Source organism: Callorhinchus milii, unplaced genomic scaffold (genome assembly GCF_018977255.1).
Source record: "Callorhinchus milii isolate IMCB2004 unplaced genomic scaffold, IMCB_Cmil_1.0 Scaffold17, whole genome shotgun sequence".
Lineage (NCBI taxonomy): Eukaryota > Metazoa > Chordata > Chondrichthyes > Chimaeriformes > Callorhinchidae > Callorhinchus > Callorhinchus milii.
This window is the reverse complement of record NW_024704758.1, coordinates 8,911,748-8,939,447: the sequence shown is the minus strand read 5'-3', so window position 1 is coordinate 8,939,447 and position 27,700 is coordinate 8,911,748. Positions and strand designations below refer to the sequence as shown.

Below are 27,700 nucleotides of genomic sequence, written 5' to 3'. Positions count from 1 at the left end.
GAAAATTTTTTCTGGGGGCGGCTGAATTTAGATTTACAACAGGAGTCTTGTAGCTCAGTGTTTAGGGCACTCGTCTCGCAAGCGAGAGGACCTGGGTTTGATTCCCGGGGAAGGCAAAACATTGGACAAGTTTCCTTACTCCACACGCCTCTGTTTACCTAGCTGGGAAAAAAGTACAAAAATGTATTTATTACTCACAGGTTGTACCCCCAACCGCCTTGTCTCTTCCTTCCAGTAGGTCCCATAAGTGCACTGACGATTGTTCAAACTGTTCACACAGCCTATAAATAAGATGATTTAAGTATTACCAAATTACCAAAAGGTAATCAAATATACCTACAGAAAAAAGTAGTAATTTAATACTAATCCTGCATCCAATAAATGCTAGGTCTTAGTATGCATTACATTGAATTATTATACATTTCTCAAGGTATTGAGTTGGTTAAAATTTCTATCCGTTCGCAAACCATCTGAATACAAATTGATCAGTTACCTGAGTAATTAGCTAAAGTTGTTCTGATTGGATTAATTAAAGCTACTGTCAAGCGCTTTGGAAGTTACATGGAAGGGCTATAAATGCAAGTTGTTGTCGTGGTTTTTAGATTCAAGGAAAACCAGATTAGTGTTGAGCAGAGCTACATCGCGTATCGGAACCAGAGGGAAAAAAGGTTCATCAATTTTGCAATTTGTATGGCCAGCACTGCTACCAATAAGAGACAGCAACTGATAAAAATCCATTATTGCACTAAATTATTACCTGAGGTTCATGTCTCGTTCGGGTTGTACCAACTTGTAAAAATCATCCACCAGTGTGAGCTCCTCTTCGGTAAGGACAAAAGATCCATTCCAGCCTTGTTTCAAGTCGTTGCGTGTATCATCATCACCCAATTTGTCCAACACATACTGTAGTTCAAGCACCGTTTTTAGCCGCTTTTGTTCTACTTCCTCTCTCATCAATTGTTCCCGACGAGCTGCCTTCTTTAAGGATTTTTGGATCTGTACAAAAGCAGAAACATTTTTCAGTCTCGGTGTTTCACAATAAGTCAAATAATTGGAATTTTCAGAATTCAAAAAGTATTGTTTTATTTAGCATGAGGGATAGGCAACTAATACGGCTACTTCAATGACCCAGGCTTCAAAAAGAGCGTGGAAGTATATGAATCAGACAGTTTGTCATCTCCAAAGCACAAACCTCACATTACGTTTGGTTTGTGCCAACACCATGCAATACTTATTGCCAGGGATAAATAATCCAACAGAAATTAATGTGAAGAACCAAATGATGCTGCAAAGAATTTATGGCAAACAATCTGTTGCCAGCTCCAGGAGAGAGAAAAAAAGGGATAGTAGAACAAGACTATATTCAACAGAGGTTGGAGAAACCACACGAATATAGCAATTGCACATTTTTACAGCTTTGAAAAGAGATTAGTATTGCAATTGGGTAGATATAAATCTATTCTAAAATGCCCGTAGCTGGCATCCCTTGGATACTTACATCTTGACCTAAAGCAATGAAGCTTCGTTGCAATTCACGAGCAAATTCCAGATTGTTCGCAACTTCTTGCAACTTTCCAACCGCTTCCTACAAATTAAATGAACAACGATTTTTAATATTTCAATAAATATTGCTTGCAAAAATATGTGGTCTAGCCAAATCTTAACCGCAGTTAATTTTCTAAAGTCCTTGCTAGGTAAGCCAACGATGATAATCTTAAAAAAGGCAGCTCTTACTAAACTTGTAAAGATGTGAAGAAATAAAAAGTGAATTTAATTCTATTGCTGTCTATCCCATAGGATTACACGAAGGAGATGTTGAAATTGCTCAAGAAAGCACAAGTCTGATACTACATAGCTGAAGTTGCAATAAAGTTCATCTGAAGGAAGTATGCTTAACAGTCAAGATATTAATTAAAGCATCCAATCAAATACAAAAAATACCTTCTAGCTCCCTGGTAAAAATGGGTCTTGGTTGGGACATAATTGCATACAAAACATCTCACCACTGAGCAAAAACATTTTACAAAAGATTGTTCTCATTGAAATTACAGGTCCCAATTGTAAATCACAGACTGGGATTGATGGTAGCTGGGAGTGCATTGCCCAGATTGTTTTAACCCTCCCTTTAATTTCCCACAATTTTCTGAGTTACATGATAGAATAGCAGAATTTTAATTTATACACGTTATTTTTCTGAAACAATTTAACAGGCAATGAATGACAACTTTTCTGTTTCAATTATAGATTCAGTAACACTCACCAATTGGTCTTGGTTTAGGGCTTCTCCTCGGTCAAGTCGTTCTTGGTAATCATCCAGCTTGGCCTACAATTAAATACAAGTTTCAAATTAAAATGCTGAAAGTACCACTTAAGCATGTAAACTCAAAACCTCGGAATAGTCCTTCCTAGCACTTCTTTATTTTCACCTATTTGCAAATACAGTGATGAAAAAAGAAGCCACCCTCTTTAAAAGTAAAATATTGCAGATAACTGACTGCAGATTAGTACGCAAGTACAAAACTCTATTGAACTCCAATTAGCTTTGTCTCAACAGTGCATGGCACAAGATAGATACAAGGATCACGGAAAAAATCAACGAGGAGCAGAAATCCAGACAATAGAGTACAACTCACTCATTTTTCTTCTATTTCCCCATTAATGTAATCATATATAGACACTTATTAAATTGTAGTCTACGAACATGTTATTTACATTGTTTGCCTTGAAATAATATACAAGTTTGTGTTTGAGCACCAAGTGTTCAGGAAGTAAAGAGTACTTTGAAAAGTCCTACAATATTAAGGAGTGGGAGGATACAAAAATGTGAAACCAACACTATTGTAGTTCAGAAAACTCAATAAATGCATCTCTTTTCTCAATATGTACAAGGGTCAAGCTATTCTCTCCGGTACTGCTACAAGACAAATGGAGAATGTAATTTTCCTGACCTCATACAGCATTCACTTTTGAGAGATTGGTTTCCTCTGGCTATTTTAAAATGCAACTTAGTCATGCTAACCTTTGTAAATTAGATGGTGCATCAAATATTGACAAAGCTGAACAAATCAGGAACATATAAAAATGCCCAGACTTCAAAATGGGGTCAAGGGGTAACACAAGTAGTCAGAAACTGACTTTTTATGATTAAAAGTACGTACTATTTTAAGCTTTAGAAAAAGTTATTCTAAGTGGTGACATCGCACAAATATTATTTACAGTTATTTAAAATGGGTATTCATTATCCAATATTCAGTAATACATCATGCCAACTTAAGTAACTGTGATGATCTTTACAGATCACACTTCCATGTATGGTACAGTGATACAATGGCTAAGCTTGGGCTGCGGATACTCGCAGAACCATACCAAAACAACAGCCAGTACCTTCAGAACACAAAAAAGAAATTTATAGTCCACACACATAGTGTGTTTTAAGACTTTCTCCTTTCTTCATTGAAAGTTCTCTGCCAATCCCCACAATGGCTGAGATATGTTGAGGAAAAGAAATAGTTAAAAGAGCTGGTATTCATTCAGTAATCTCCTATCAGATAAATGTTCCTTTTCAGCTTTGCTTCCATGTAGATTCAATCATGTGCTACAAATAAGAGAAAGTTGGTGCTGTGTACAGTAAACCACTTATTTAGAGGCCTCAGAGCAAAACGTAATCACGAGACACAATGACATCAAATGGTCTGACCTAAAATGTTAACTGACCTTCCTCTCTCCGTAGATGCTGCCTGACCTGCTGAATGTTCCCAGTGACTTCTGTTTTTATTTCAAATGTCCTGATGTTGTTTATCAACCAGAGCAGTGGTTGAAGGCAAGGAGGTACCCAGCAACAAAACTGGTTCAGTCACATGATCCTCCAACAAGACTAACATGACCAACATGATGTGTAGGTTTTAAAGCTTCAAACTGCATGGACGAGTTGTTCCACGTTGCTGCCCATTCTGTGGATTCCACCTCACAGTGTAAAAAGGGCAGGATGCTAACATCACATGCCAGTTCAGAACCTGTTTTGTAGGTTTTGTAGAAACTTCTAGAACTCTGAAGATAAACAAGGCAAACCTTTCAAGGTCCTTCAAAGCGCTTCACATGAAATGCTGTGAAGCAGCAATTTGAGTAGTTCATTCCCAACGTTTTTAAAGGTACAAAGCTAGACTAGTAAGTGGCATGTTCAACTACACCTTGTATTTCCTTCCATAACACAATTTTAGTACCTAGAAATGCAATTTTAGAAGAACTTTTAAAAGAATTTTGGACAAACAAAAATACATGGCCCCAGAAGAGATCGACATTCATTCCAAATGTATTTAAGCTTCACAAGTTAAACGCAACGCTCCATCTTCCTAATTTCCCCAAAAAATTGTGGTTCTGAAGGATTATACTCCGCCATACAATTCACCTCACCATGTGAGAGAAAGATTTGGGATAAGAAAAAAAGGCATCACTATTAACTTTGTGCCTGTTTGGATGGCATTAATTGTACTAGAGTTCCACCTATGGCAATAGAAAGAGCATTCATTTCCAACAGAAATCATTCTTAAGAACTCTCCAAATATAACTAATTTAACAAAATTATGAACAGTTTGGGTCCAAGCTCATGAGACGGACCCGAGACTATAAATGATGCCCCTTTAATGAATACAAGACCATATTTTTTTTTAAAAACACAATAAATTGATTTATACCAATTACATTTTTGAATTAAATTTACCAAAAGATTGAAGAGAGAATAAAATGTGGTATTCTCGTGTCAGCTTTCATGCATTCTTTTAATGGGGGTAGGTGGACGTCTAATATGTGGAAACCCCTTAGAACTCTCTTGCTCCAGAAAACTTGCAGCAGTATTTGCATTTACCAGTTATAATAATCCTTCTGCTGGAGACATGAGGTACTTGTTTGGAAGAACACAGGCACCAGTTGGAAGAATCCAAGACATAAGGTACCCCAAAATGCACAATGGTTACTTCTGGAATTCACTACAACCTCACAGTTTATAAGTACAAGGCACTTGGAGCTTTCATTTGCTTTTCCAACTAGAACTAACTTATTGGTTAGCATACTGGGATTTAAGTGGGAAGAATCCCAATTTTCAAGCCAGGAAAGCTTGTCAATTGTCAACAGACAAATGTTTCAGCCTCTTGGTTTCAAATCTCATTTGCACATTCCTGAGATTTCTGTACAATATGCCGAACTGTGAAATTAGTGAACACGACACACTCTCCATCTGTAGTGGAATACAATACGTTTTGACATCAGTAAAATACTCTGGCATACAGCAACACCAAAACTCCTCACCACATGCAAAATTACAACCTTGCAACTCAGCCAGCAACAAGGACATTTAAAAAAGGCATGTGGTTACTAAGTGACACTAAGAGAAGGATTTGCACATTAGGAAAACACCATCTATAACAGAATAATGTTCCTAACAAAGTATGTAAGCAAAATTAAAGCTTTGCTGGAATCACTATATCTAACCACCTCAAGCCTAGAAATGAAATGTGCCTTAGGTTATTGCTGCTCACACATCTAAATAAAAATCTTGTCATAATATTAAAAAGATAATTTCAATCAATCATTCAGGAATATGAATCCAGAGCAATGTTACTGTAAGGATCTCTTTACAAAATTTTCTACATATTCTAACTGGTATAAATCAGTTTCACTTCCCTGAAAAAAATCTGTTACATCAATTGATGATCAGAAAAATATACATCAACAAAAAAAACTGTTGCACAGAACAATGTTTGATCCAATCCAGCTAGCAATCAAATTCTACACCAATGTCAGACCATTGCAGAAAATGCACATATTTCTGTACTTGGTTAGCCCCTTAGATTATTTTAGAAATAACATACATTTAAAAAATCACTAAAGGATTGTGATGTGCAAGCAATCAACCATTAAAACAAGTCTTTAAAACAACCGGTACATGGCAATTTGTGACAGAAGATCATACATGATGCACTTCTCTATACATTGCCTAATCCTGGCTTCAATGTAATTAATGCCCATTCATTTTTCAATTTGGCAAGTCAGCATTCAGTCATGAACAAAGCTCACAGCTCGGTCTCTGAAATCCATTATTCATTCATTCTATTTGGCCCTGTACATCATCAAGTCCATCTCATCTGAATAGGTTCTTCTACCAAAAAAGAAAATGTTAGGCATAGTTCTATATACCCAGTAGCATGAACATATTACCCTTCAAAAATACTGGGTCCTTATCCACCACAAACAGCAAAAATAAATCTTTGCAGAGCAGAGATAAAACAAAATTGTAACAAATACCCCTATGGACAGCATTGTTTTTCCGTACACAAGATTGGATAAAAAAATGGCATTGGCTTAGCTCAGTTAGTGAGACTTTTGTCTCTGGATCAGATAACGGCTTCAAGTCATACATGCCAGTCATGGAGGTCACTGATGATATTATCAAAGATGATGGCTTTCGGATGGGACATTAAAATTAAGAGCCTGTTTGAATTGTGGGAGTAGCAAGAAAGCCAGACCTCACTGTGGCTAAGGTGGCTCTGAGAACACATGGCCAGCAAAATTAGACAGGTTCACACTAATTATAAAACAAATTGGGAGTTGACCAGCTAACTTAGAAGCCAGAAAGCTGTTCCAAAATCTGCACAGCAAAGCCCAGACAGACACAGTCCTACAAAGTTATTTCATTAATCCCCTCTTTCTTAAGTGTTGAAATTAAAATGTATGGCCCATCTCCTCATCTTACATTCTTTTCTTGGACACAAATCCACAATGTACTCATACAATCCTTAAAAAGTTTGCCACCACCTAACATTTTTTTCTCTGTTACTCTTTTCAATCTTGGTGGTGTCTTGCACTATGGGCTCCGTACTTTATCGAGGATCTGGATTTTAAAAAGTATGTATGCTTCATGTGAACTACACATCCTTTATCTGGAATAATACTGATAGTTTTCTTGTAATACCAAGAATATCTGTGAATATCAAATTTGTCTGTTTTTCTTGAAAAATTAGATCCATTTTTTGGAAGATGTTTCATTATTTGTGAAATAGTGGGACCTAAGGAATTGTAAGACTGCCCTTTGGCTCCAATTCTTAGTAAGATAATTTGCTAAAATCTTTCATTTAAATTAATGGAACAAAAGACCATAACAAAAAAATCGGTTACTTTCAACATGAAATAAACCTGTTGAATAAAGAATAGCTGGAAACGAAACCTGGGATAATCCCTTTAAAATTATTGTAAAGGGTTCCTTTCCTGACGTCACCGTTAAGTTATTCAATGGATAAACTGAGTCAAAAAGATTATAAAGGTCCCAGGTTCAATCAACAGCTGTCCTGAGTTAGCCCATGTCAGCTGAAATAGGAGTGCTCCAACTGACCTAATTATCGTCGAGTTGGAAGGGTTGGGGGACAGTTTTGCTCCTGATCAATATCCAGGAGCTATGTGGGAGGTTAGATGACAGGCTTAAAAGCCACCTCAAAGCAGACCGCCTGCAACTTCAGACAAGGTGCACACAACAACGGTAACTCAGGCAAAGCACTGGAAGGATGGCTGGCACTGCGCAATGGCAGCCCAACCATAAAATGGAATCGAAGTCAATCTCCTTAGATCAGGGCACTGCATTGCATTCATCAACCAATCAGTTCATTATAGTTCAAATACATCAGGTAACTAGTACATCCATTTCAGTTCTACAATTGTACCCAGACAATTCCTGTGAACTCATTTAAAAAAAAACAAATGCATCCTGTCCCACTAGAAGTTAGGACAATGGTGGTTCTGGTGTGATTCTGCTGTTGCTTGCTGAGAGCCCAGCAACATGGCTCGTCAGTGATTATTTTCAATTGGGGCAGGCTAATGGGAAAACCAAAAAAACAGGGACCATTTCCTTTCCCTCAAACAGTACCGAGCTGACTTCCCCATAAAATGGTCCGAGATACAACCAATGTTAAGGAGTCCTCACTATTCGTGAAACGACGAGTATTTAAAGGCGCAGTGAATAAAAACACTCCTGAAGTGCAACTTCCTTTCCACAACATTTCACCGACACTTGATGCGGTGAAACCTCTTGAAATCTGCCCCCGTTTGCTCGACGGTGGGGCTTATAAACACTGAACCCGACATCGGCGAACGAATGGAAGAGAACCCATTTTCTCGTCGTCAACAACCGCAACCACCGACTGAGCAGGAAACTGGGGGGAGGGGGAGGGTCGCGGTACTTCACGGTCAGAGGCCGGAATTCGGGTCGGGGAGGCCCTCCAGTGAAGTAAATTGTCGTCGAGTCGGCGAGAACCGGCTCCCGCCTGACCGACCCACGGCTCTCGGTTATTTTCTTCGCAGGAAAGGAACGGGACGGCCTGGGCTTTGCAACGCAGCCCCGGGCCTCGGGGTTTCTCCCCCCCCCTCTACCGCCCCACACACACACACACACACACGCCCCGGGGCTGCCTCTCGCTCCCCCCCTTTTTTTTTCCCAGTACCTTCTTCTTCTCCATGTTCCGCACTTTCTTGTCGATGACATTGAGGACCTGCCGCAGGGTCTCGTTCTGTGGGTGCCCGGGCTGGAGACTCGGGGGGGCGGCGGCGGCCGCCTCGGGCCCAGCGGCGGCGACGGAGGCAGAGCCTCGCGATTCTGCCGCTTTTGTGACGGTGGCTGCGGGCATTTTTTTTTTCCGCGTTCGTTTCAAGTCAAAGACCGTTTTGTTTTAAAAAAAAATTATTAATAGGGCAGTGTATAAAACGGGGAGGGGGGGGGGAGCGGTTTGGGCGTCTGCGCCGTTGAGACAGACGCAGAGCGGTCGCTCTCCGCCACGACCCACCGAGACTGAGGGGAGAGGGAGAGAGAGAGCGCGCGCGCGCAACGGGCGAGCACTTAACAGACAGGACCCCCACCCCCCCCCACGGCTGGACCCCGCACCGGGCAGCCCGCGCCTGAGCCCATCACACAACATTATGCGAGGAGGGAATTGTGTTCTGTTTTTACATCGTTCCCTCCTCTCCCCCCCCCCCCCTTCCTCTCCACCTCCCTCCATTTCCACCCCCCCATCTCCCCCCTCCCCGCTCCACTCCCGAACGAGGGGGTTCTTCGAACCGCTCAGGAGATGAAATGCACATTGCACGCAGGCACATTCGAGGGCAGCACATTTAAGGAGCGACAAGGAACCGCAACCGAGACGCAAAGGAGGCGAGGAGTGGGGGGGGGGGGGAGAGGGGAGAGGGGGGGGACTCGACTGCACCGAACAGCGGAGCCGCCGCACCGGCTCAGATCCCACACACAACACATTAAAACTTTTATGTGATTTCGAGGCGCTGCGGGGTCTCGCTTTTCACGGGCGCATTGCCGCGGAAATCCCGATCCCGATCCCTTTGTCGTGTCGGGACTTCAGGCGACGCTGCAGCGCCGCGACTCGCCGCCAGGAGCGCCCTGCGGTGCGCCGAGCGGCCGCCGACGATTTCTCTTTGTTGACAAAAAGTATTCGATACCACCCGTCACGTTCCCCTCTCTCGAATTTGCACCAACACACGACTACTGTTACCGCCGCCCGAGCAAAACCGGCGATTCAGCGACCGCACCCGACCCGCACGTTCTGTCGGTTAAAACGGTTCTAAAATATTCGATTTCAATCAAACGAGGGACGAGAGAACAGTCGCCTAATGTGTAATGTTTTATGCGTAATGTGTTGATCCAAATTTTACTTTCTGCTCTACTTGCTATCGGTAACCGTGCAATGCTATACCTGTGTTTTATTAAAAGGAGATCACGTTTCTTTCGGGAAGGGGAAGGGTTGAACGAGTGAGCCATTTTCTTGTACTTCTCAGTCTCTTAACTGGAGTGGCACAGAGTGGTCACACTCTGAAAAGGTGAAGTCCCAGATACAAGACACGGGGGAAGGGGAGCAGGGAATGCTTTCAGATCTTTTGATTCCTATCCTGTGATTACTTTCTGGAAAGTGTAAAACATGACAATCCCAAGAAACATCACCTATGATCATATGTTTCATCCAAAGTAGGCAGACTCGAAGAAAATGTTCACTTGGGAAGGCTTAAATAAACATGTGCAACTCCTAGATATTAAATATGCCTGGTCAAATATTTTTGAACCCCATTTAATAACTTGTAACTGCAAAACAAATTGCAAGAAGCCATGAAATAATAAGCCGTGTAGCCAGTCTTCACTTGGGACCATCTTTGGATGCAACTGGGAATTCACCAAGAAATCTCAAGAGACTTAAGTCCTCAGAGTAATCAAATGGCATTTTGGTACAAAAATGAAGCTTCCATTTGTTAGTGTTGAAAATGATTCAAAGCTTTGGGGAAATCCTCTCTGCATTAAACAATCACTCCAAACCCAAATAGACAACCTTTTGGCCATTTTACAATTGCTACACTCTTGCTGAAATATAACCACAAGAAATTTTGCTGTTTTTCAATACTTTCTTCAAATAAGTTTTGGCTGAATACTACATAAAAAGAATTAAAATGCATTAACAAGTGGAGCAGTAGGACCTTGTGATCCAGCATTCATTGTAACAAAGCACCTTATCAAGAGCAAAAGAGGTTACCCCCCAAACATAATTATGTAAGAATACAGAACTTTTTACTTTTATTGTGATCACAAAGGTTACGCAATCCGGTATGGAAATGGAGGAAAATTATGTGTTAACCGAACATCATCACAGTGATTATATCTTTGGCCTCTCAGCCCGACTTATGTCAAAGTTATTCAAGAGTTTGAGATATTATCCAAAATATACAATTTAAACAAAATCTTTCAGCATCTTCTATTGTGGATTGAACAATCTTCACAGATCTGAAAAGATTCATACCACAAGACAATACAGAGGAATTGAATACAATAGTTCATTACAAATACTCATTGGAATCAAGGAAAGTTTCCAACATACTAGCACAGAAGCCAGGACATGTGATGAACTTTGAGAACTGAAATATATTCTGTATTCAAGAATTTGTTTTGCCATATTCTACTTTCCATGTTCTGGTTATTAAAACATTTCAATAACTCAGCACCTGTTTGTCAGTGTTTCTTGCTGCATGGACTACTAATTTAAGTTATTCTCCAGCAAGCTTACCAATGTCTGCGAAGTTATTTTGTCATCACAGCACATATGATAAAAACATTTTCACAAGTCTTAATGACTCATTTACTATTCAAACTACACCTCCACATGTGGAGATTGATGTTGATACCAGCCAGGATGAAACCCTCTATCAATCTTGCCCTACAATAATGACTATCCATGTCTTTCAACATTGATTATATCACAAGTATAGGTAATAACTCATGATAACATTTTCCACACCCCCATAGGTACAACATTAGTTACAGGAAAAGGACTATTTTCCAACTGGTCTCAGACCCACGAACCACTTAAGCTTCTTTCACAAAATGTACAAGTATTGATAGTTAACATTAACTGGCTTTTTGACCTAAAATATTAACTTTCATCTTAATCTCTCTGAATATTTACTTTGGCAAAGATCAAGCCACTCCTACATCATTATCTGAGCAGCTTTAAGGTTTGAGTTAAATATACTGACCTGAGGTATTATCAAGAGAGGGGAGAAAAGACGAACTGAAGGAAAAATCTCAAAAGCAACAAGATAAATGTTATACTTGTTTTATTTTAAACTAAATTGTTAGGCGCTGAATGCTGAAACACCTCTTCTTCCTCTGAAGTCCTTTGTTTTTAAAAGCAAGATATAATTTCACAAGGACCATAACTGATATGTCCACACATTACTTCCACTGGTCATCATGGCAAATCCTCTGCTATAGCAAAACTAGTACACAATTTATACAATATTCAAAGTGCCCCTTTTTGATAGACATCAGCTGTTTTCAATTTTTCCATTTAAAAGTCTGTCAATGTCTGACAGACTTTTTTAAAAAGATTGTTTAATATTCACCTGAACAGGCAGACAGGTCTCAGTTTAACCTCAGACAAGGCAACACTACTGCATTGTTGAGTGTCTTCCTATCCAACAAGCTCAAGTCTAGACATGGGGCTTCTGATCCAAAGGCATAAGAGTACTACCAATTGAGTCAAGGTGACACACAAAAAGAATAAAAGAAACATGGTTTGTGCCCCTAGTTGCTAGGAGTGGTCCCCTGCTGGAAAAACAATGTTTGTGGATATCAAGTGAAGACATTCTTAGCCTTGGCAAGGATTTCCTTCTCTCTCTCCTCCAAATAAAATATCCGGCTCAAATTCACCATTCAGGCTCACGTGAAAAATGTCCATTTAGTCCCTGAGTGTTTCAAAAAAGAGGCGACAGGGGACAAAACATCCAGTCTTGCCAAAGGCAACTACTAAAAACATACATTTTGTTGGGTTAGTTGGATATGCCTTACTGACCAAAGACTTCACGGAGATCACCATAGCGGTTAGGATGAAGAAGGCCATTCAACCTATTTGGTCTCATCCTTCCACAATACTCACCCTACAATCTTCCCATTACAGCATCTAGCTGTGATTTTTAAAAAAATTAATCCAGCATCTTGGCCTCAACAACTTCCTGATAACCCATTCCAATTGTTAATTTCCTGACATCTGTCCTGAAATTGCCCAACTTGAAAACTGTGACCTCTTGTTCTGCTTTCTTGACCAATTTGAAAATATTCTTCTGCATTTACTTTCTCAATCCCATTTAAAACCTTATATAACTCTATAAGGTCACTTCTGAGACATCGCTTTCAAAGTCTTAAATTGTCTAATCACTAGACATAGCTCATTCCTCTAACACTGGAGATCATACTTTTTGCTCTCTCCACTGCCTTTGGGGCTTTACACAGAACTCCAGGTTTAGACTGAACACAATATTTGAGGATCCAAACTCACTTGAGTTGGCAATATAGCAGAGCATCTTATTTATCCTGTTTATTTCTGCCTCACACGGTTTTGACCTGGTGAGTGCTGTCAACTAATACGCCTTGGCATCTCAACTTGCCCTTGACAAGTTCTATCCCATCCGTGGAGCAAATGTGCCTATTATTTTTAATTCCTATATGCCGTACCTTGCATTATCTCAATTGAAATAGTCTCCCTCAGCCAAGGTACCTGTAGGATGTTACGAATCGCTCACCAGAGGGAAAAAAAGCAATGACATATTCACTTGGTATTCAAAAGAAACAGTGTTTCAGAGTTGTCACTTTGAATTACTATCAAAACTTTCCTTGAAGCAAGCATGTGGTTGTCAAAAGGATATCCGGTGAGGAAAACAGCAACACCACACACATAGAACAGAATGGAACAACCTGGCAACACTGCTCTCTATGCACATGAAGAATGGCCACTTGGTATCAAGATACCTGCTGACACCAGTGAAACCATACCCTAGTCCCAAGTCAAAATCCGTCAAAAAGAGGTAGAGAATAGCATTTAGTAATCAAGCTAAGAATAGCCCCTTCTCAAGGTATCCTTTTTTGATACTGTTAAGCACAAATTCAGTTATATCTGCTCTATACCTCCTGCCACTGCTATACGTCTTCTCTGTATCCTCTCCCCCATCTATGATCAGTAGAACCATTATTCAGTTATACAGAATTTGAATTGCTGTTGAAGCTCCTCATCGGTATTATTTTTGAGACTCCATGTCCCAGATGAATAAACACACAATGCAAACAATACTAACACAACTTCCTCCTTATGTGGGTTAGGTAGGTGACAAAAAAACTATGGAGGAATTACCACTCAGATCCCTATCTGGCTATCTATGCATCATATAACTGCGCATAATGCCAGAAGAGAACAAATTAACCTTCGTAATAACAGTTTACAGTCTGCGGACAAATACACACAGAGATTAGTTACTTAGTCAAGGTACAGAGGGCCATGATATCAACGTTCAAAGGACTTTCAGAAGGGCAAGTTAAAACTAAGGATAATATTTTACTCTTAATAGCAGATACAAGGCTGCTTTGTTACAAGATCAAGTTATAATTATGCATTACAATAAAGTCATGGAGATCAATGTAATTATTGGTGATTTATCTTGTTGGGTTTGAATTCATTTAACTTGAGCTGGAACCAGGGAAATAGTTGACACTTTCAAAAATCAGATCCAACTCAGCTCCAAGTTAGATGAGGATACAATCAACTTCAGAGATCATGTCCTCCCACACACAGCGTATCCCAAGTGACTATTTGGGCAAACTACTGGAGAGCTGATACCACCCACGGAATTAAACCTCAACATTCACCTTCAAAAAATAGGGCAAAAGAGAACAGGGGACTGAGGAGAGAAATAAAACTATTGTACCAGAACCATATAGTGGAAATACTAGCTTCTGCATTAAAACACACAACAAAGGCCGGTTTAATAAATAATACTCCTCCTTTTGAATCACGTTTGCTCTTTCAGCACCGGCATATACCAGTTGGGCCAAATGGCCTGTTTCTGTGCTGTATATTCTAATGTAAATCAGGTGATTAAATGAAATAAATTTAGAATTACAATCAGGAATTCTAAATTGTTCAAAATTGAGAAAATAAGACGAGGTAAAGGGACTTCAGCAAACACACATTAGATTTGAAACTGGAGTATTCAGCAGCTCATGTATTTAACTTTGAAGGCCTATCCACTTTATGTATTACACTGTTCCAGAAAGAGCATCATACAACTATTAAGAACACTTTCCACCAAAATGAATTGACTAAATGATTGGTATTGTACACGTTTTATTATTATTATTGTTTTTACATTTTGACAACTCCATGCCAATAATTACATTTTCAATGTAGATAAAGGAACTGGTTTGAATTATCTTTGCAGTGAGCAGTAACCCCCACTGAAACCTCGTTTTTTTTAAAAAAAGCTGTACTAATAAACCAGTGACTTTAAAAGTAGTTCTGAAATGCAAGACTTGATTTTAAAATTACTCCTCACACTACTGCAAAGTGATGTGACACCCTGCCAAGATTTGAGTAGCAGTGGAATCCTAATATTGCGATCCTACCATCAATAATAAGGATACATTTTTTTAAGACCACCCAGTATCAGAAATGTTTCCAGCCCTGAAACAACTATTCTTATGTTGCAAAAGATTCAATGCATGGCTGCAAAGCATAACTCTTTTTTTTCAATTGATTCTCTCTTCCCACCTAACTTAAGTTTCTCTGATAGCAATGGCATAGAGTGAGACACAACTGAATCACAGATGCCTCGAAACCTCAGGGATTGACTTTCAAAACTTTTCTTTAATATATATATTTATCTGGACAATGAGGGAATGAGCGTAGAGTGATGCTCACTAAACAAACCCAATGCAGAATAGCAGTGAATCATAGAGGCCAATTTCCAGCCTGTGCTGAGTTAGCTGATCTCAGGAATGATGGTATTGGTTGGGTAGACTAACTAGTTTGAGCCCTTGGAAAGCCAAACATGTGCAAGGGCTTCTGCTCCAGGTGCTTCCTGGAATGTGAGGTGAAGACAATATCAGGCTCAGCTTTGAGTCACCCCCTCACCTCATGGCTCAATAGTTTGCCAACACTCAATTATCCAGGCTCACACATGAACAGTCACTTGAATGAAGTGCCAGAGCCATGCTGACACCCATCCGCACAAGCAGTCAATATCCCAGCATAAATTAGCACCTTTCAGACGCGCTGGAGAGAAAGATGATTCCGGTAAACATTTCAACAGCAATTTCTCACAAATCATAAGAGTGGCGGTTACTAATCATTCAACAGAAGTTATCCACTTAACAAAGGAAAGACCACCAGCCGCACGGCTACGTTGCTCTACGATGAACTGCTTCGGAAGCCAGTCCAATAACACAACATGGCAGGTAGGAAGGAAGGAAGGAAGGAAGGAAGTCCACACAGCACCCAACCACCACAACAACAACAACAACAAATTACACTTGTGTAGCGCCCTTCACGTCAGAAAGACGTCCCGGGGCGTTGGACAATCAGGGGTTTTGCTCAAAAGAAGAGTGGGGGGGGGGTGTTGGTTAATAAGCGAGAGAAAGAAATCGCAACGTTAATCGAATGAAACTCAGTTTGAAACGCAAGGGATTAAACACCTCGCCTGGTCCCCACACGGGACTGGCGGCGGCGGCGGGGGAAAAGCATATTAAAAATAGTTACTGAGATGAGATCCCTCTTGAGTACCCCATCCGTCACACAATTGCCGTCTCCCCCCCCCGCCCCCGGGGAGAGAAAGCGAGGGCAACATGCGACACCCGTGGCTCATAATCCCACCGCGAAGGAAGGCCTTCCGCATCTGCCCATGTTTCAAAGCGGCTCCTGGCAATCCACCAGATCCCTCCCCCCACCTCACCTCACCTCACCCGGGTCTGCAGCTCAATCCCCCCAACCCCCCACCGCGGCCCCACCACCACCACCGGGGGCCTCTTCCCCCCTCTCACTCGCTCCCTTCCCCTCCCCCCCCCCTTCCAGTACCTTCTTCTTCTCCATGTTCCGCACTTTCTTGTCGATGACATTGAGGACCTGCCGGAGGGCCTCGTTCTGCGGGTGCCCGGGCTGGAGACTCGGGGCGGCGGGGAGGGCGGCGGCGGCGGCGGCGGCTGAGGCCGTGGCCGCGGCTTCGGGCCCGGCGGCGGAGGAGGAGCGCGATTCTGCCGCTTTAGTGGCGGTGGCTGCGGGCATTTTGGATGGTGTTGTTTTTTTTTTTCTCTTTTCTCTCTCCCTCTCGACTCGCGTCTGTTTCGAAGTGGTTTTAGTTTTTTTTTTTGGATTTTTTTTTAAAAATATATATACATATGATATATATATATATATAGAGGGGGAGGGGAAGGGGAGAGAGAGAGAGCTTTTGTGCCGGTGTGTGTGTGTGAGAGAGAGAGAGAGACAGACGCAGGGAGAAGCGGGTCGCGCGCGGCTGCTCTCCGCCACAACCCACTGAGAGACTGAGGGGCGAGCGCGCGCGAGCAACGGGCGCCCCCCCCCGGATGGACCCCGCGACGGGCACCTGCGCCCGATCCTCACGAACAACCACTCGCCCAACTCACCCGACCGCGGGGGTGGGTGGGTGGGGGGGGGGGTATGAGAGAGGAGGTGATGGTGATGGTGGTGGGGGTGGCCCGAAAAAAAAAATTCAGGGGAGGGAGGAAAATATATATATATTGTTTTTTAAAAAAATTGGCTCTTCCGTATAATTTAGTCGTCCAGATCGATCCGTAAAGGGGGCGTGTGGGGGGGGGGTGGCGGGGGGTGTTTTTTTTTGCTTTGCGGCGAGGTCTTTCAGGCGCGTGCCGTGGACGCCGCTTCCTGTCGTCTCGCTCCCAGCCAGGGCGGTGCCAGGGGCAACCAACGCCGGTCTCGTCACCCCCCCCCCACACACTCTGCTCTCTCCCCCCCGCCCTTCCCGTCTCCCCTCGTCCTTCCCCTCCCCCGCCCCGCAGATTAAAGTAACGTTGCCGTTCGTGCGGATTCGAAACGAGCTTCACGTCACCGGGAGACGGTTTTCCCGCTCTCGTGTTTCTGAGGCCGAGAAAGTAAGTGCGTCAAGAGTCGGGAGGTTCGGTCGCGGCCGCCGGGGGGCGCTCTCGCGCACAGGTCGCCCGAGATCGAGCGAGGCCTGGACCTCGACCTGCTTCCCCCCCTTCCCCACCCCTCACCCCCTCAAGTATTTCATTGCATCGCAAAATAATATATATATATATATATATACACACACATAGATATTTATATTAAAAAGATATCAACTTTACTAATGTTTAAAACTCAACGGTAAAGAGCGCTCCGGCCTCTCGCGTTTTATCGCGCACGCGCGAGACGCCACCTCGCGGGCGCTCCAGCGGTTGCAGACACTTTAACACACACAACAACAACAACAAGATTGCATTTATAGAGCGCCTTTCACGTCGGGAGGACGTCCCGAGGCGCTGGACAGTTGGGTTCGGGACCCGAGCACTGGGGGGGGGGAGGGGGCGAAGAGGGGGGTAGAGGGTCGAGAGGAGAGCTGAAGGCACAGTCCGGAGAAAGGTCTTGAGACCGGCCTTGAAAGAGGAAAGGGAGGAGACACACACACACACACTAACTAACACACTAACGCACACACACACTAACGCACACACACACTAACGCACACACACACTAACTAACGCGCACACTAACACACACACTAACTAACGCACACACACACACTAATTAACGCACACACACTAACGCACACACACACACTAACACACTAACACACACACACTAACGCACACACACTAACTAACGCACACACATACTAACTAACACACACACTAACTAACGCACACACTAACTAACGCACACACACACACTAACGCACACACACTAACTAACGCACACACACACACTAATTAACACACACACACACACTAACGCACACACACTAACTAACACACACACACTAACGCACACACACTAACTAACGCACACACACACTAACTAACGCACACACACACACTAACACACACACTAACTAACGCACACACACACACTAACGCACACACACTAACACACACACACTAACGCACACACACTAACTAACGCACACACACACTAACTAACGCACACACACTAACTAATGCACACACACACTAACACACACACACACACTAACTAACGCACACACACACTAACGCACTGATGGTTGGGAGGTGGGCCACAAAGCACAGGGTGGGAAGCCTGCAACCTCATGGTTGATTTCACAACAAAAAGACAAAAAGGACCCACAAACCTTAAGGGAGAAGGGGGGGATATGTGTGTGTGTGTCTGTTTGTGAGTGTCTCTGTGCCTCTCTCTCTATGTGTTTATCTCATATATGTATATGTCTCATATATATATAATATATTGATATATATATATGTGTGTGTGTGTGAATGTGTATGTATGTCTCTTTGTCCATGAATTTGCGTGTCTCTCTCAGAGAATGTGTCTGTGAGTGTCTCTGGGTCTTTGTGTCTGTGTGTGTGTCTCTCTGTGTATGTGTGTCTCTCGCTGGGTCTATGTGTCTGTCTGTGTGTCTCTCTGTGTCTGTGAGAGGCAGGAGGTGTTGAGCTCCTGTAGCCCCACAGACAGGACACTGGTACTGAGTGTCTGTTTTTTTTGGTGGATCTCCAGACCTTACAGGCCTGTGCTGGTGCACTGGGCCACCCAGTTTCTATTGAAGAATAAATTAATAAATATGTTTCGCAACAATCCAATGTGCGTTATTTCCTCATGTTTAGTTTTTATCAATAAAGTGAAAAGGTGTAGATTGGCAGTAAAATGCTACCTCAACAGCACCAACCAAACACCCTGCAATTTTCCAAAACAATTGTCGAATCCCCCAGCAATTTCCATAACATTTTTCAAATTTCCCCCGCAATTTGGGGCAAATATTTCCGCACATTTCTGTTGGCCCAGGATATCACAGCTATTAGAATATGATTCTGCTGGGATTAAAAAGACTTAAAACCTGCAACCAAAATCACATTGAAGCAAATGTCTTGGTTGCTGTGATACTGGACGATTCTTGCCTTTATTATTTCAATTAAGGAAGCAATGGCCCGATTCACATTTTCAGTAAAGTGACTATTGTAAATAGATGCTAATGCAAAGCAGAGCAAAACATGATCACAATCCCTACCAAAGTGTTCACACCAGCAATTTCTGATGTCAGCAAATGTGCATACAACAACAGGGCGCAAAGAAATGTGCTGATCACTTTGACAACATTTGTACCACTGATGATACTGGTATTGTTGATGTGTTAACATGTTCTAGAATTCGGAGCCAGAGATACCTGAATTAGACAGGTTCAGGGTAAGATACTGCTTTTAGAATACAGTATAAATGATGATACACTTGAGGCTTTCCTTGTCTCTGTCTCAGCTCCACACGTGCCTTTACCAGTCGACCCATCGAAAAGTTACTTTTCTCCTTTTCATTAACTAATGGTAAAACAGGTGGTGAGTTTTTAATCAGAGGAGTGTATTGCATTCTTGGATAATTAGTCTGTTCAGTTCATTTTTTTAAAAAAAAAACAAACCTTTGCCCTAGCAGTCCAGTAGAAAGGGAGCAGAGAATTGTCACCGTTTTGAAATACTTTTTGCATAACTGAAAGACAAAACCATTAATTGACTTTCCATCTTGGGTAGCTACAATGGTAAGATTTTTAGACATTTTCTAAATGTTAGACATGTTAGCTAGACATTTTCTAGACAATGTTATCCGGACATTTTCTCCCTTTTCCTGAAAATGATTCATGCTGGGGTAAAATTGCACAATGACAAGCAACCTTCTGGCACCTCATCCAAGTGGCAATTCTTCAGTTGCTCAGCTTGGATCCTGAGTGTCAAGATAGTATTTGCTGGTGGGGGAAGGTGGGGAGGGGGAGGAAAGAAATACAACCAAGCCTGATCTTGTCCTCACTTGCCAGCTGCACCCGCACTTTCCTGCAGGGTCACCGGATGGCAGTCAAAACCCAATATTGGGGTAGTTGTGTTTCTTCACCCCCTCTTTCTGTAGCCCAGAGGCACTGAAGCCAATTGTGAGCGTCTCACCACCACTACTGCTGAGAACAGATAACTCAGCAGGAACCAAAGCAGATATTTTGTACAACTGTGTGACTCAATGCCACACTCTTCCAGGTGGTGCTGTTACTACTCAATCAGCAAATAATCAGATGTAACGATTTATAAAATCAGTTAAATGTTTTGTAAAAACTGATCATGATTTAGGCAGTGGAATATGGTCTAGCTGTACCAATGTACCGCCTTCTAGCATGCTATGACATGCACTTATGTGTTTGCTTTAGCAAAGGGTGAGTCTTAAATTGTAACCAGATCAATGGGGGAAGAAAAATAAGAGGACAAGTAAATTTGGGCTGATCAGGCACACCTCCTAATGGCCAGTTACAGAAGAACATTAAGAGAAACTTTAATAGATCACAATAATCCATCAGGCCAGAAAGTTGTGCATTCCTGAGTAGATCTAAATGATTTGTACAGTAGGGGTAAAGGGAAAAGTCAGTACATTAGGGAGAGGTGAGAGCATGCAAAATGAACATTTATAAATTGTTTTTGAGTGAGTTTGTTAAAATCTCTCCCAATTAAAATTTACCTTTATAGCTTCATCCCAACAGCAATCGTAGCTTTGAATGAAACTATATTCCTTCATTTTGCAAGTTACTGGGATGAACAAAATTAAATCTGCACATTCACATTTCAGTCTAGATCATTCATTAGCACTTCTTTACCTCTTTATTTTACTGCATAAGTAATAATACAAAAAAAATCCGTATGGAGAACATTTTTGCAAGATGAATGATTCAGAACAGAACACTTGCCTTAGCTAAAGACTCAAGATCCAGCTGTGGAATAAAAACTACTGTTATCCTGAAATCCTCAGAGGATTTATTGTTCAACTGCCCTTTCTGCTTCACTGTTCACTGTGGCCTGGGTCCAATTCCTGTATGCCTTGATGAAGTAACAGCCAATTGACATGAAATGATTGACCATTTTACAGAAAATGATGCTTTACACTGCATTCAACCGTGGAGTATTTGAGGTTGACACTGATTCAAAAAGTGGTACATGGTACATATGTACAAATATGTTTCTTCCCTCATCAAAAACATGAATATGACCTCATTTTGAAAACCCCAAAATACATAAAGAAATATTTTACCAATGAATGTATTAAATAATACTTTTCTTCATTGACGTAAATACGTACACATCTTACACATCGCCAATTGGAAATGCTGAGGAGAATGGTCTTCATCTTGTATTTTGAAGAATGTTTGATCAAATGCCTTTGCATAATTACCAGTAATTGTGAACATATGTACATACCCATTGAGTCCACCAGAGGGAGAAGCAGTAAATGAACCATTCACAATAAATAATGGTAATAATCCTTGCATTTGATGTGGTGCCTTATGTCATCAAAAAAACCCTCAAAGTGCTTAACGGGATACACTGTAAAGTGTAATGACCGTGTGTTTCATAGGTGAACCTGGCAGCCAATTTTACACACAGCAATGTTCGCCCCACGGGCAGCCATAAAGTGAATGACCAATTTTGTCTGGGGGACTGGTGGCCAGGACAGCGGGAGAAATTCCCTTCTCTTTATGAATAGTGTCACCGGATTTTTACTGTCCCAACTGAATATGTTGATGGACGGCGCCTGAAACAATGTCATGCTCCCCCAGCACTGCAGTGGAGTATCAGCCGGGACTATGAGCTCAAAAGTTCGGACATGCGGCTTGAACCTGCAATCTTATCACTCAGAGGCAAGAGTGCTAAAGAGTAACAGTTTCTGGTCACATTTTATTTATGCTTCAGATATTGGCGGTACGATGGAACCTCAATCATCCACCTTCCCAATTTTCCACAATGATTTTTTGTGCCAAGCACCTTGTAACTTCACTTGCAACTTCTACTCAATGAAGTGATTTTAATTCCATGTTGCTACCTATTGTCCAAGAAGATCTTTTTATAGTTATTGTAGAGATCTATGATGAAGATTTTTTAATCGTTATATCTATTATGGCAGATAATTAAGATTGCACAAAAGCATTATAAAGATGAATATTCTACTCAATCTTCCTAATCTGGGGTTAAAAAAAAGTATGAATTCAGACCAAATAGCAAGCAATTATCTGAATTGTATTAAATGTTTGGTATTAACTAATAATATTTCAGCAACTCAGGAAAAATGCGCCACGAGTAAAAAATGCTGCATTTGTAAATTAACTGCAAAATAATTTGCAATCTGTTATTTTTAGGAACAACAAATTTGTTTAGCATTTTAGGAAGTTATGATCAGGAAACCATTTACGACACAAACTTAAAAATGTCCAATTTCCTGCATCCCCTGACCCCACACACAAACACAATCAAAGGGGTCTTGCCATTTTAACACAGTTTCCAGCAGAGGTTTAAATCAGGAGTGGATGTTGATCAGGAATCTTGGCTGATTTCCTCCATTTACCCCTTCCAGCAACCTTCGAATCTAAGTCTACCTTATTGTTCTCCTTGCTAAGATTAGTGACATCCGCACAGATCAGATATGAAACCTAGTCCTTATGGCTCAGGCTGTTGCAGTAGACAATAATAATAATAATAATCCTTGCATTTGATATAGCGCTTTTCACGTCGGGAGGACGTCCCAAAGCGCTTCACAGAACACACTGTAAAGTGAATTGACTGTATATTTGTGGGCGAACGCGGCAGCCAATTGCGCACAGCAATGTCCCACAAACAGTCATAGATTGAAAATGACCAATTTATTATTGTTTTTGGAGGGATTATTATTAGGCTCTGTGTGGAGTAAGGAAACTTGCCCAAGGTTTCGCCCTCTGCCTGGAATTGAACTCAGGTCTCTCACTTGCAAAGCGAGTGCATTAACATGTTAGCCAACAGGGAAACCAAGGTTTTTATTTCTAGGAAAACTTCAATTCAATCAATTTAATTCCATGGTAGCTGTTTGCCTACAGGGACAGAGACAAGGGCCACTGCAGTAGAATTTTATTCCAGACTTCTAACAGCAGGAAAATCAACACAATATCAGCAATTTACCTGTAAATCGGAATGGTTGCACTTTTAGGAAATGGAGATAGAAGCACCATTAAGATACTTTATACAGCAACATTGGGCTGAACCAGTTCTTTTATAAATCAAGAAACTGAAATAACAGGTCACACCGTTACCTTTTCATAGGAAAGCAGATACAAAAACAGCTGTTAATATACATATACAGTACTACGAAACCTGAGTTGGTTTTTACTTTTTGGTTCGCAAACAAATGAATTTGCTAATATGCAATTACTCTATTTTATATAAGATTACAGACCATATTTTTCTGTGAACTTGTGTGATCACAAATACTTGCAAACCTTACCAAAAATCCTCTTGTACAATGCTTTAATACTAGTTCCTATGGGACACTTATGAATTCCCAACACAAATCCTATTGAATCTACTGAACTGTAAATGCTGGATTGTGTCTTAACAGGATTTATCCGGTTTATGCAAGACACTTGTAGAAACCTAGAGAGTTTTTCAGTAAAGTTATTAATTAATAACAATTTTTGTATGTGAATACTGGTAGATGCCTGTTACTCTCACTTAGAAATACTTTACCCAGTTTTCTAAGCTGCAATCAATGTTCAAGTTGCTCAAAACATTTAAGCTACATAAATCAAAAGCATATTTTTCAGTGTAAGTGGGAGAAAACTGGTTCATCAGATGAGGTGGACTAATTAAAAGACCCCTTCTGTTCATTCGCAGCATATTTGCAGCTTGCAGTCTCCCTGAACTGGGAAGCAAAATAGACTTGGCCATGTATTTATCAAAGTCATCATAAGATGCTCCTGAAGAACTTAGCGTTCAAATCATTGCCGACCCAGGCATTGTTACTTTCATGAACACTAATATCTATGACCTTAAGTGATAATCTGTAAAATGACCATTTTGGAACACTAACAAAAGACCTGCCATCAATTTTCTTGGGATTGGTATAAAATGCGACCCATTTAGATGCAAAACACATCTTGGATATATAGGTTTCCAATCTAGATCACTATTGCTGATCAGACATCTCATTCCCAGGAGTTCACCCATCTTTACAGGACCGGCTAGTTCTACAATACTATGAGAAATACTCCATTTTTCAGAAGGATGACATAAATCTTAATCCCAAATATTTAAACAAATATAACATTTTATGGTGGGTTAAGGCATCCTACAATAACTGTTTTGATTGTGCTTGTCAAATGAGATAAACAGTTCACAGAGATATGCTGAATGGTGGTCTGGTACTCTTAGAGAACACATATTGGATTTTTCTAAGGGTAATACAGATAAAAGAGTGTTCCCAAAGGACCACTGGTCTTTGATGCTTGAGTCATTTCCTTTAGCTGTTGTATTTCATACGATACGAGTGTTTTCCCAAACTCTCACCATTTATATCCAGCAGCAAGTTCAACAGCTCATGCCTCAGGTTACCAGGCTTGTTCAGTGATTGAATCATGCAGCAGAAATGAAGAGCACTATATTACCATCATGTAGACATTAAACAGAACTATCGTTCATTGCAATACAAGGGCAATCTTAACAGGAAATCTCGCTATCATTATCCTTTTAAAAAATAGTTACAAAGAATTCTGATTTATATCCTTGTTTGCTCCCCATTTGTCATTTTTAAATGTACTTGTATTCAAAACTTCAATGCTAAAGGCATTGGGAGAAACTATATATCTAAGAGAAGTTACTGATCAAGGTGAACAACAAACAGTGCTCATTGTTTTATTTAAAATATTCAAAATGAAAAAGAGATTATTCAAAATACAATCCAATTCACAAAGAGATTGTGATCGCCCAATTTTCAGGTACCAACAACCCTTCAGTTCATCATCCGATTGTCCTGTCTCTGCTCTGAGATCATTTGGCGTAACATTGTTCAGGGTCGGAACCAGAGATAGTCCTAATGAATTTGATTCAGAATTACACCGTGCAATGCATTAATCCACTGAAGCATCCAAGGAACACAACTGTTAACGAACGTGATTATATGAAAGAGCTGGCCAAAAGTATGCTATTTTCGTGGATGTCCTCTTGCTCGTTCAAACAAACCTGCAAATTATATCCTAGATTTTAAGATGTCCCGCAACACGGATTGAAAACAAATGTCAGGGTTTTACATTCCAGAATTAATGCCCCATCACACAAGAATGTTGATATGAAATAGGAAGCTATTAAATAGCAATTGAACCAGTTTTGTTGAAGCTCAGCATGAAGCTGAGGAAGACCTCAGGCAATGTTTAAAAACATCATGGAATTTATATATACCACTGACAAAAGGAGTAAAAAGGGAGAAATACGATAATACTCCCTGCACCAGACTGGCATGCAATGGTAATAATAATAATAATCCTTGCATTTGATATAGCGCTTTTCACGTCAGGAGGACGTCCCAAAGCGCTTCACAGAACACACTGTAAAGTGAATTGACTGTATATTTGTGGGCGAACGCGGCAGCCAATTGCGCACAGCAATGTCCCACAAACAGTCGTAGATTGAAAATGACCAATTTAATTATTGTTTTTGGTTTGGTATCATCCACACCTCACTTAACATACACATGTAGAAGCCAATTACTACATTTTCTATAATAATATGCTATTCCAGTGAATAAGTCACATCACAGGTTTGTTACAAATGATATCCAGGATTGTAAAGATATCCTGCAACACAGATTGAAAACAAATGTCAGGGTTTGAAATGCTCTGGGACGCTATCATGCGAGGGAGGTGTTATATAAATGCCAGTTGTTGTTAACCTATTTACAAGAATGCTTTGCACAAGACGTGATCTAACTTTGTAAAACTTTGTAATACTCCATAGTTTCTGTAGCAATATCTAAAGTATGAGAAGTTCTAAAGTATCTAAAGTTTGAGAAACTCTATTGACGTTCTTTGGGGTCTCATTAATTTAAATGAATGATTTACAGATGAAACATACTGTAAATGTAGAAGTGTATTTTGCAGCAGCTTTAAAGATAGATTGAGTAGATTTTCAGAAACCCAAGGCTCGGTAGAATGAACCAACACCATATCAGAATCACTCACTTGCCAGTGATGATCAGAGGCTTGGAGTCCATCTGGATTAATCTTACAATTAAATTGGAAACGATTCCCTACAATAAACAGCCATTGAAATTCGCCAATTCTTTACTCACTGCTCAGTGGAACTCTATTGGAAATGTTTAGGATTTCAAATAATCAGGCGAACAAACATATCTCAAGCTAGTCCAGATTTTGGCTTTGATGCATATCTGGGTATTATGGGCGACTGTGTGGTGAGATGGCATCACTGTGTCTGTTTCCACACTGCACGTATGTAGGGGGGATGTATGTGTGAATGATATAAAACTCAGACTGATTGCATAATATTGCAAACTGAATTTGAATTAAATGGCTCGGTTCAGCCTTTGGTGCTTGGCAGAATTGAATGATCTAAGAAAACCCAATTTATCGCCAAGGAAGATCTTATTTGATCTCATGTATTACTTTGTTCGAGCACTGGGTTGAAAAGTAAAATGTGTGCATTATCTTCAATGGCTTCTTTAAGAGGAATTAAACGTAAAATGAACAAGCAATTGGAGTCTTCAAAATACTCCGGGAGACCACAATAAGCCAACAATGCACAGTATTACAATGCAAGAAATTAATGAATACCTGTGGGTGAGATTTACTTGATTCTTATCTAGCTGAGGACTTTGATTAATAAATTACAAGCAAATCTAGAGTGGGTTTTAATTGTCAAATTAAATTACAACCTTGAACTAATTCGCTGGGACCAGTCAAAGTTCTCACTTCTGATCGCTACTACAGTGATATTTGCTGTAAAGAGTCACTTGTGGATGATGGATAAGGATTTGGTAGTGCTAATGTTTATTGTATATCCCTGTACAGACACACACACACACACATTTCTGTTCTCACTGTTAAATAAGACTGCCAACATTCACTGTTTAAGCTCAAACCAGAAGGGACCAAAGGTCCCTGCTGCTGATGCCTATGAATTCATACTTAGCATGAGTCAGTGCTTTGAGGAGAAAATGAAAGGGGGGAAGGAATTGGCAATGATACCAACTTGTATAGCCAGATGCTGTAAGGAAGATTGATCCTCCTTACAGCACGAAAGAGATCTGGACAAAGTAGATTGACTAAGGAACACCACATAGGATGT

At 40.9% G+C, this 27,700-nt stretch overlaps 1 protein-coding gene across 4 annotated transcripts in view; it reads right to left on the bottom strand.

Annotated features, from left to right (window-relative positions):
* caprin1b (cell cycle associated protein 1b) overlaps nucleotides 1–16,756 on the bottom strand; it is a 38,600-nt gene extending 21,844 nt beyond the window's left edge. For 3 of the 4 annotated variants that reach the window (XM_042341308.1, XM_042341310.1, XM_042341309.1), the window contains exons 1-5: nucleotides 8,484–8,709; nucleotides 2,261–2,323; nucleotides 1,499–1,585; nucleotides 758–996; nucleotides 199–281 (exon numbers count right to left, since the gene is read on the bottom strand). In XM_042341308.1, the coding sequence (XP_042197242.1) occupies nucleotides 199–281; nucleotides 758–996; nucleotides 1,499–1,585; nucleotides 2,261–2,323; nucleotides 8,484–8,666 (655 nt within the window). In that variant the 5' untranslated portion in view covers nucleotides 8,667–8,709. Of the gene's footprint in view, nucleotides 1–198; nucleotides 282–757; nucleotides 997–1,498; nucleotides 1,586–2,260; nucleotides 2,324–8,483; nucleotides 8,710–16,427 lie in introns of those variants that run through there. The other variant, XM_007887624.2, reaches the window with a different exon arrangement.
* Between the last annotated feature and the right edge of the window lie 10,944 nt (nucleotides 16,757–27,700).